This window comes from Chinchilla lanigera, unplaced genomic scaffold (assembly GCF_000276665.1).
Source record: "Chinchilla lanigera isolate Chin_1 unplaced genomic scaffold, ChiLan1.0 scaffold00001, whole genome shotgun sequence".
In the NCBI taxonomy this organism is placed as follows: domain Eukaryota; kingdom Metazoa; phylum Chordata; class Mammalia; order Rodentia; family Chinchillidae; genus Chinchilla; species Chinchilla lanigera.
In genome coordinates, this window is record NW_004955402.1 from 34,042,360 (window position 1) to 34,053,011 (window position 10,652).

The window sequence follows — 10,652 nt, forward strand, 5'->3', positions numbered from 1 at the left end:
AAAGGGAAAAGAAAAGAGCAAAGCTGGAGATGTAGCTCAATTTGAAGGCCTTGGGGTTCCATCCTCAATACTGCAATCAATCAACTAATCAATAAAGTGCTGGAAGTCTGGCTCAGTGACAGTGTTTTCCTAGCATGCCCTGGAGTTCCACCACCAGTACTACCAAGAAGAGAGAGAGACAAAAAAAACCTCCCAGAGGTGTGGGGTAGGGAACACAGTGGCTTAAAAACAAAGGCAACCTGAGGTGCATGCTGCCCGCAGCCGCACAGGGCTGCTAGGAACAGGCACCGTCAAGGTGAAAAGGCTACATACAGGCCGGGCCGTGAGTAAATCCCCACCTACCCTACCAACAAACAAGAATTTTTTTTGCAAGTTAAAACTGAGCTAACGACACTGGGCGGGGCTCGAGGTTGAGGACTGCACAGCCAAACCAAAATCAGCTTCCAGCCAAGAGCTGCTCGGCCTCGCCATTTGGGGAAGGAAGCTGAGAAAGTCATGAAAGGTTCTTTAGCAAACCGGGAAATAAGGCAGCAGTTAACGTTTCGACTGAGGGTGACCCTGCTGGTAAAATATTTTTTTAAATAATAAAAATAACATAAAGTTCTCACACAGCCTCTTTCTTAAAGAAAATGGCCTAAAAGTTCTAGTGGGAGTGGAAGGGAATGGGGGAAGAAATCCATCCAGGGCCAGCCGTCTCCTAGCCACTATCTTTCAGGAACAACTTTTTTCTGGAGTTCTTCTCAAAAAAGGGATGATGCAATTTCCTGTCTTGTCCCAATATTTCCTGTTAACTGACAAGGTGAAAGTTATCACTGTTTTAAATAACTGTCCTGAACTCCATCAGAAGTTCTTTTTCCCAGCCAGGGCCCATCCCTATTACTGCCCCCACCTTAGAATATAAATGCTGTCGTTTTCTGCCTTTTAACAGTGGGCTTCACAAAAAGCCTGGTTCTCTCTACAGCACAGGCAGCTTCCACAGGGCCCAGGGCTGAGATCACTCAGGTGACCCCACGGAGAGAGGCAGAGGGGCTGCAAGGCGGCAGGCCCCCCACCTGAGCAAACGTGTGTAGGCAGAGTGGCTGAAATCAAGCGAATGTGGCTTTCTTGGTATGTTAGCCACTAAATTGAGGACTGTGCCTCAGCAGTTAATAATATCTTCCTGCTGAAAATAGCCTGGAGAGGAAGCCTCCGTGTGACAGTAGGCAGGCGGCCAGATGCTGGGCCAGCCATTCAATCCCCAGCAAGAAAGATGCTAGGGCCAGTGGTGACCTCCCAGTGGCCGCACTTACAGTATCCTCTCACAAGGCTCCTGCAAAGGGAGGGCACCCGGGCAGTCACCCGCCTACCCCAGAACGCAACGGAGATGTGGCATGGATGGGGGCTCCAGCAGCCCATGAAGGGTCCAGGCAGCTGGCTGTGGGAGCCAGCCCTTGTACCATCATAGTTCACTGTCCCTGGGCTGGGCAAACCCAGAGGACACAGTCTGGAGCATGGTGGGAACAAGTTAACTCACTTCCCTCTGTAAAAAGCTCAGGCTTGGGAAAGGAACTTCCCTGATCCTTACTTCTGCAAGTGACATGGAAAGAAGGTTGAAAATTCAACACTGAGATGCACCTACTGTTCAGGTAAAATACTTCTGCGAGATAGGATCCTCCTGGCCAGCTCTCCAGACCACTATGCCCAGCCCCCGCAACACGCCCCAAGAGGCCTCAAGGGTCTATGGAAACAAGCATATCCATATCTCCCCACCAGTAGCCCTAAGACCTAACAGAAGCCTTTCCTCTCCACTGTCAGTGTTCAGTTGTCAAACATGTGGATACAGTATTTAAAAGCTACCTTGGTCATTTTTTTAAAAATTATATTAAAATGCACGTAGCTTATGAGGTACCATCAGTAACACTGAGTACATTCACAGAACAGTGCCACCATCACCACTATTCCAGAATACTTTCATCACTTCAAAAGGAAACCTGGTCCCATGGGTCACCTTTGCAATGTCACTCACAACAGGAAAGCAAAACAGGGAAGGTGCAATTAATTAACCATCTTTTTTCCCCTCAAATGTTTCTTTAATCAGGTAAAAATCTCATTCGAAAAGAGGCTCATTCCCAAGGGATTCAAATGTGTAAACAAGTCCAGGAACTAACACCCTACACCTTTTTCAAAATTCTGCTAGGTTATGACACCTCTTTCAAAGGTGGTGCTGCAAGTTCAAGGCCCTACACTGAAGTGAACCAAGAGCAGCCTGGCCATCGTAATACTGCAAGGAGCAGTATTACGGAATAAGTAACAGCAGTAATAAAGAAGCAAAGGAAGCACAACTTGATCATGAATCCTTTGGCATTTCCTCTCTTCTCACTGCCCCCTGGCTCTGAGCTTGCCAAAGGCCCTATAGGTTTAGAAGTCTACAGCCAGGCTCTGCTGAGAAAAGGCCCAAGTGAAGTTGAGAGGAGTCAGTGTGCTAGACTACAGCCAAAAGCTACACCACTGGGGCCAGGCCTTCCCCTGGCCCCCTCCCTCCTCAATGGCCAGCCCAGTTCTGCCTGGGGACAGGATGCAATAAGGCAGCAGCAGCGCATCTAGTCTGGCAGGCAGAGCAGCTCAAATGTGCTCCAGAGACCTTTAAATACTGTCACCCTGCATTTAACTCCTGCATGACTGCCTCATTCTTTCCAAGACAAAAGAGAATCCTTCTCCAGGGTGGGTACATGACCTCAGGCACTACAGAAGAGGTCAGTAAACAGCCTGAGCTGCTGTCTAGGACTGGTCTATACCAGAGTATGGGTGTGCACCACACATGGGGTCATTATGCTAGCTTCGGTTCTCACAATGGGCCAGGTGGTAGGGGGCATGAGGAAGAAGTTCTGTTCGGGCCCATCTGATTCCCCCAAAGCCCATGTTCCTTGTCACTTGGATGAAAGGCCAGCTCGGATGCAATCTCAGTCTGTCCTGTGCCCCCCGCTACCCCATGGCACCTCAGTAAAACCAGAAGCTACTTGTTCCAGGCAGGGGGAGGACACACTGAAAACACAGCGCAGGCACCCAGCCCCAGATTCCTAGTTGCTATCACAATTCCAAGCCAGACAATAAATAATTGTTCACATGCCACTGTATAACTTTTCTTAAAACAGATGGAGCAATCTTTCCTAAGCTACTTGGTTTGAGCCCAAGTCGGCCATGGACTAAACCAGGGTGGCATTTTCAGATTATATAGGTATTTTTTTTTTTTTTTGGTTTTTCTACTGGGAACCGAACTCACGACCTTGCGCTTGCCAGGCAGGCGCTCTGCCGCTGAGCTAAATCCCCAGCCCCTATATAGGTATTTTTGAAGGCTCTTCTCTCAGGCTAAGACAAAATGCCAGCAAGGATCAAAGAGCAGGAGAGATGGATGCTGACTCTGACTCAGACACTCCTACTCTCAGACTTGGGAACCAAAAGGCAGCCACGGATCTTAAGACCTTAGCAAAGGAGCCGGCCTCCCTTAAGTAGGAAGGATGCTGTCCCTCCAAGTAAGTAGGTTGCAAAGACAGATGAAGTTGCTTCATCTCTCCCCACAATCCCCAGACCATATTTCAGTCTCCGATGCCCTCCTGAAATCCATAGGGACACCTCTCTTTTGTGCTCGCAATCTTGCTCTGACTGGGGAGGTCCACAGGACTGAGGCCCAGAGAGTGCCACCCAGACATTTATATCTCAAGAAGGCAGCTGGAGGATCAGTCTGCATCTGAGTAACCTAGAACAAGTGAGATGCTTCTCCCCACACCAACCAGGACAGCAGACAGGCGGAGAGCAAGCCCCACAGAAACTCCAGATGGAGGCTGCAAAGGTGACAGCTTTGAACACATGCTTTTCATTACTAGCGATGCAATGAACAGTCTGGGAGCAAATCCTTTCCTTTTCCACCACTGAGCTGAACCTAGAAGCCTCCCAGTTACATCAGACCTTGCCCAAGGTGGATCCTCCTGAGCCATGACACTTTCAGGTCCAAACAACAAGAGTCTAATCTGAAGTTGCATGCCATTCAAAAGATGCCCATGCCCCGAGAGCTGAACTCAGGATGCCACATCATTAATTTAGAATCACTCTACAAATACCAACCCTGCCACATCCTCATGAAGAGGATGCCCTGGTGTCTGGAACAGGGACCCGAGGCTATCCCAGAGCCTGCCTGTAGGCCATCTGTGCGCTCGAGTGTCTGTACACGGGACTGTCTATCTGCGGCGCGTGCGCACGCATGCACGCACACACACGCAGGCTTGCTTGCACAGAGCAATCCATCTGTCTGAGAGAGGCGGCTGTCAGAAATGAAAGTACAATCTCCTGGAACCAAGTCACTGCCTTCTAAAAATGTCCGTTTTCCCAGACGGAGGAAACTTGCAGAGGTGGGGTGTGTTTCACTACAAGTCCCGAAGGACCAGGCCTCCTGTCCTCCCTGCCCCCCCAACCAAGTGGCAGGGCTGGAATTCCAGTCTGCAGCCAGCAGCCCTGTGTGCAGAGCTCCTACCCACCCACTCCTCTTCCACCAGAGCTGGCCGTCTGCAAGGGCGCAGGAAAGGGAAGGGCCAGCCTTGGAGTTACCCCTGAGCTTCAGAAGGGGCTAGGCCTTTGAGCACACCCTACCCCCACCTCCGAGGCACCACATTTTCACATTCGGCTTTTTCTTTCCCTTCTTCCCTTGCCAAGAGAATCAAGCCCTGGCTCCCGCTGCCGACCTTCCTCCCACCCTAAACTGAGCCCCATTCATTAAGCCTGGTCTCAGCCAGGGCAGGACAGGAAGGAAAACAGCACACAGGGCCTGTGAAAGAGACTCAGAGAGGTTATTTCAAGGGAGGGGAAAGAGAAATCCCTTGTGGGTGTTTTCACTGCTGCCCACCTAGATGTCCTGTTCCCGAGCAAGGCCCAGCTACCCCTCACCCTCGCATCTGCTATGCTAACCCCTTCCCCTGAGGGGTCCTGCCACTGCAACCCCATTGCCTCATCCTCTGCAAAGATGAGGCCCAAGCCACCCCGCTCCAACCACCAACTTCTTGAAAAAGAGGTCTTAACTTTTGATACTTATAAAACCCTCTACCCTGGGCTAGCTAGCCATAAAAATCACCTTCTGGGGGCGTCCCACTCCGAAGAATTTTCTCTGTGCTCCTCAGCTCTCTGCTGGACACCCCCAAACCACTGGCACCAACCCAAGCAGCAGTTTCTACCACCTCCCCCCGCGGCACATTATTAATACATGGCTCCAACTACACACAGAAAGAAGAAAGAGCTCCAACTTTGAAGCCTTGGGAATTAGTAAATCAAGAGCTAAAATTCAAAACAAATGCTCTTTCATGTGGAGGTCCCCCCCTTTTTTCTGCTTTTTGCAGTTTTGTTAAACCATACCACCCCTTCAGAGACACACTACTCCTCCTTAGGAACTCCGGATTAATCTAAGTGGCTGCAATTACCATAGGGGCGGGGGGGGGGGCCGGGGGGTCGATAATGCTTGCTTTACCTCCTCCTCACACACTTCCTTTCTAGAACTAGAAGAGCTTTGGGGAGCACAAAGCCCAACCATCCCAGAAGGGCTGCCCAGGTCACACTGTGTGGCTTCTAGAGCAGGGTGAGGAGGCGCTCAGGCTGGTGGCTCAGCCTGGTGTCGTCATTTCCTCCAGCAAAGGAGACAGACAAGATGTTATCAATAAGACAAACCTTCCGAAAAGCCCCTTTCAAAAGCTACCACTTCCCTTGCTTATTTCATGTGGTTTCAAGGGGCCAGGACTCCTCCCTGCACACCCAGGGTTTAAAAAATAAAACCATCTAACAACATCCTGAGTGTGTTATTTTGCTGTGGCTCTTTCTTCTCCTCGTCCTCCTTTCTTTCAAGAACTCTCTCAACTCCGTCAGCCTTCGAAAGCAGGAAAGATGCAGTCCACGCATTGTGGCTGTGCTTGCTGCCTCCCTTCTCAATTGCTAAGGTCCTCTGCCCCCCCAGCCCATTCCCCTCTGGGGTCCCTCTTCCTGGCCAGTTCTCATTAGAAGCTTTGCATAAACAATACCCTGTCTCAGATAACACAGTATATACTGCACCGAAACCAAAACAAACAAGGGTCTCCCTACAGACATTCTCAGCAAGTCAAATCCTGGAGGGAAGGGCCTGAGAGGAGACTGTCCGGGATGAAACGTAACTGAAAGACACAGCACCAACGCTTGACCCATTGGTCAAGGGGGTCATCCCAAGAAAGAGGGTGTGCAACAGTTTTACTGCTTCCATCCAAGCTGCTTTACCACGCCCTTACTTACACCAATGGCCCACAGCAAAAAACGCTGACACCCAGAACTCTGGCAAAATTTCTTTGTTTTTCCCCCAGGTCACTTTCTCTCTTGCTTCAGCTAGTTCTTTGAAAATCTAATGATGGCACACAGGAAGAAATACGATGTCTTTAGAAAAGAATACAATGCTTCCCAGTTACACTGCCAGTTAGTTCCTTTTGAACTTCAAGCAAAACCTACCTTGCTGACAGCAGCTATAGTACCTACTGTCTCCAAAGCCACTCCCCACACACACAACATCCCCAGACATGTGCTGGAGAATCGTGCACAAAGCTGGAAGGGTCACCAGGACTTGCAGGGAAGGTTCAAGATCCACTCTAAACTCTATTCTGCCCTTGGGGATCTGTCTTCAACAAGACCAGGTCAATCCCTTCAAGGGGATGCACAACAGGCAAGAGCAAAGAAAAGAGCTTAAATGCATGAGTTCATGACACCAAAGTCACCAAGTGGAAGTCCCTCAAGTGCCAGAAACTGCTTAAAACAACCATGAAAACATGTCTTGCACAAAACTGTTCCCCAGCTGGCTCCAGTTTCCCCACCCATGGGACTGGCCTGGGGTTCTAATGTATAACGGACCACAGGATGACAAGCAGAAGGCAACCGAGTCACCCAATGCATCCAGCTTAAGGCACATAAAAATGAGAATAAATTCCACAGCACCCTTCACTCTATGGCAACTTGTAGAGACCTTCGGAACTGCCAGGAAAGAAGAGAAAGCATCTTACCTGAAAGCCCCCCAGGGGCCAGATAATTCGTTCCCCCTGTTTCAGCGGAGGAAGGCACAGCATCTGGACAGTCTGCTGCGGATTCAAAAAGGGAGAGAAATAAATAAATACACAAATAAAAAACACCGAGACTCATCTTTACGCACACTGTGAACGGCATGAAAGAGAGACCACACATTCCAAGAGGCTGACCTGTGGCTGCGATGCTGTTTATTAATGGTCTGCTCGGCTTCGCTGCCCATCCTAAGACAGATCACAGCACCTTGTCACCCGTCTGGGCTGCGGGCAGCTAGGTAATCATTAGTCAAGTCAGGCTCAATCAGAGACTGGCTGGAATCTCTCTTGTGTTACAAGCCCCCATTGAGGAGACCAGGTGGTTCCCAAGGTCAAAGGAGGTTTGGGGTATACTTTCCTTATCCCTGGTTGTTGTCTTTCCCCCTACCAAGAGCAAAAGTTCTCCTGGATTGGAAGCCCTGGCCTCTCTACTATACCCATAGAGAAAGGTCTCACCTTGATCTCCACCCTGTAAGCAGGGTTTAAACTCACAACCTTCACCCTGAGTTATTATCCCCAGGCCTTTTTTTTTTAAGACAGGGTCTATATAGTACTGGGTATCCTTGAACCTGTTACGTTGCCCAGGCTGGGCTCAAACTCAAGGTGTTTCTCCTGCCTCAGCCTCCTCCTGTTATGACTGTAGGTGAGCGCCACCAAGCTTTGTTTTGCATGTTTGTTTTGCTTTGTTTTGAGACAGAGTCTAGGCAAATCACTAAATTGCTTAGGTTAGGCTTAAACTTGTGATCCTCCGGCCTCTGCCTCCCAGAAGCCTAGGATTAAAAGCATGTACCATGTACCTACCGTACTCAACTCGTCCTCATCTTTTAAAACAAACTTCCCAGTTCTTGAGGATTTTTCCTTTTTAACTGAGATACAAACTAAGTAAAGCAAACCTATCAGGCTGCAAGTTTTGAGGCTGGCCTGGGCTGCACAATAAGATCCTATTTTAAAAAAACCAAAAGTATATATAGCCAACTATATAAATTTCAAGAGGTTTCTGAATTTTACTCGTACATGCACCTGAGTAAGCACCACCAGATCAAGCTAGGACTTTTCAGGGCTGGGGGAGCCTCTGCTTTCAGTCTTGTCCATAGTCCTCTATCAGTGGAAATCTTTCCAGTCTACAGGGCTGCCTACAAAATCTTTTTGGCACTCAGTCCAATGTCTTCACTGACTTTTTACTGTCAGACTCTTGCCTGTCCTGACCAGCTTTCTCCTTGACTTCTCTCAGGTGTTTAGCACAGCGACCTCAACGTTAATAAAGATAAACAGGCCAACTCTACAACCATCCTCCCAGCAATTAAAAGAAGTAACACCACTGCTAATTAGCCCCAACACAAACACACAAGACCCTGTGAGAGTTCCTCACACACCACTGCCAATGCTAAACTTTCTAAAGTCCATGTGGAAAGACTGGCTCAGGAATGGCGCTTCCTAGACAAACCAAGTCGGTTCCTGCACACTCCAGTTCCCCCACCTTAGGCTACCAGGCCACCAGCTTTATGTCCCTTGGTGTACAATACCAGATTTCCAATTACAGCCCCTTGGCAACACAGGCAAATAGGAAGCCAAATCGAAGAGCAGCCCAGAGGCCAACAGCCTAGAGGAGCCCTTGCCTGGCAGTTGCTGCCTCCAGTACCTGACAAAAGGAGAGAAGGCAGCCAGGCCTAACTACACATAGCCCCCAGCTGTCTCTGGGATCCTGTCTGCCTCCTCGATGCTAAGATTCTCTCTCTAATCCTTCCTCCCTCTGCTGCATTCTCTGATAGCTGGAACAATAACTTTGGAAGAACTGTCCTGGGCTGAGCGAGCTGCCCAGAGGTAGACATGCTTGCCTAGCATGCTTCAGGCTCTGGGTCCAATCCCTAGCACTCCCAAAAATGAAAAAAAAAAAGAACTCCCTTAAAACAGGGAAGGGGTATAGACAGGAGTGTTGGCCAAAGCCAGGATAGAGAGGACTGTGTGTAATCTCATTTCATCAGGGAAAAGTATAATTCCTAACAGGAATATACAGCTTTACAGGATACACTTAATCAAATAGAAAACAATAGAAGCCAGGAAATGGAGTTACTTGTTAAACAGTGTATGCCCTGCACTTTCTAAACTACTCCGATGGCCTTCACCATTTTCTGGAGACGCGTTTCTCATTCCCCTCCTCCACCCACTCCCCAAACAGAAGACACCCCTACATTAGACATGATGACTTATCCACAGCCACTACCCCCAACTCTGGCTGGCTGGAAGCCAGGGCAAGGTGTGTTTCAAAGAAAAAGCCTGGCCTCTCTGGGCAGAGCTGAGACCACAGGCAGGGTGTCAGCCTGCCTCACATCAAAGGTAAGCCAGCTCCATGCTGGCAACCGCAAGCGTTTTTATGAAATGGTGCTCTGCCCTTCTCCAGTGCCTTTGATCTCAGAAGGGATTTACAAACGTTAATTAGGCCTCCCTACCACCCCTGTGAGGTAGCAAAGTATACCTGTTTCACATGCACCCAGGTAAACTGAGGCACCCTGTTCAAGGGGCCACCCAGTGAGGTGGGCTATGCCCAAAAGTTGGGCTGGGGATATAGCTCTGCGGCACAGAACCTGCCTGGGAAGCACAAAGTCCTGAGTTCAATTCCCAGTACTAAAAAAAGGCGGGGTGGGAGGGGACATAGCTCAGTGGCACAGCACCTGCCTGGCAAGGTCAGAGTCTGACTCCCGGAACAACAACAAAATATTAACAACCTAAGAGTTCAGCTCCTATCTATCCCACGGCTCTTTCTCCAGGAAAGCCATGGGAGGTGATGACAATCTTTAGCATCCTGACTGGCCTTAAACTACTGCCTGGTTCCTAAAGGTCAGAGGGGCTCAGGCCTCCAAACCTTCCCTACAAATATAAAAAAATTTTAAAACAACTCCACAAAGACACACCTCTCTAAATTCAGGGTCTCACCTCTGCCTCTCTCTCTCTGCTTCCTGCTCTGCATAGCCCAAGCTGGCAGATACTCAGCGGCACTAGGCCACTCCTGGCTTTCCTCCTCTACTATTACCCACCACCCTGGTAAGGGCAAGGTCCTGAGGGAAAGATTCATCCCCTTCTCCCAGCTGTTCCAACACAGGTTTGTTCCTACAGCCTTTGAAAATCCAAGCCAGGAAAACAACCACAGCTCAAACTGCTGAGGAAGTCTGACCAAACTGCTCTCACTCAGACAGCCAGCGCAGGCTTATCAACCTGTTTGGAGCTTCCTAAGTACTGATGGGGTCAGAGGAGTCCATCAACACCACCGTCATTATCAATATAGCCCTCAATTTTGCCCACATGGTTCACCCAACCCAGAATTCAAAGGAACCCCAGTCACAGAAGAACACCGCACTGTGCTGGAAATCCTCTAGTTTTTCGGCAGGCACATCATTCCACCTGCAAATCAACCAATGATGAATGAACCAATGAATGAATGTACCAACAACCCAATGAATGAATGGATCAACAACAGAACTCTTTCATCACTTGGGCTTAAAATGAAACTTGGGAAAGTTAAAAGAGGCCTAAGTTAAGAGGCAAAAACAAGCCGGGCGCGGTGGCGCACCC

At 49.2% G+C, this 10,652-nt stretch overlaps 1 protein-coding gene across 1 annotated transcript in view; it reads right to left on the minus strand.

Moving 5' to 3' along the window:
- The window catches only part of Smad7 (SMAD family member 7), a gene marked incomplete in the record, with an annotated part of 30,766 nt that overhangs the window by 14,176 nt on the left and 5,938 nt on the right, over nucleotides 1–10,652 (minus strand). The window contains 1 exon segment of the mRNA XM_013510569.1: nucleotides 7,032–7,106. Within this exon segment, the coding sequence (XP_013366023.1) occupies nucleotides 7,032–7,106 (75 nt within the window).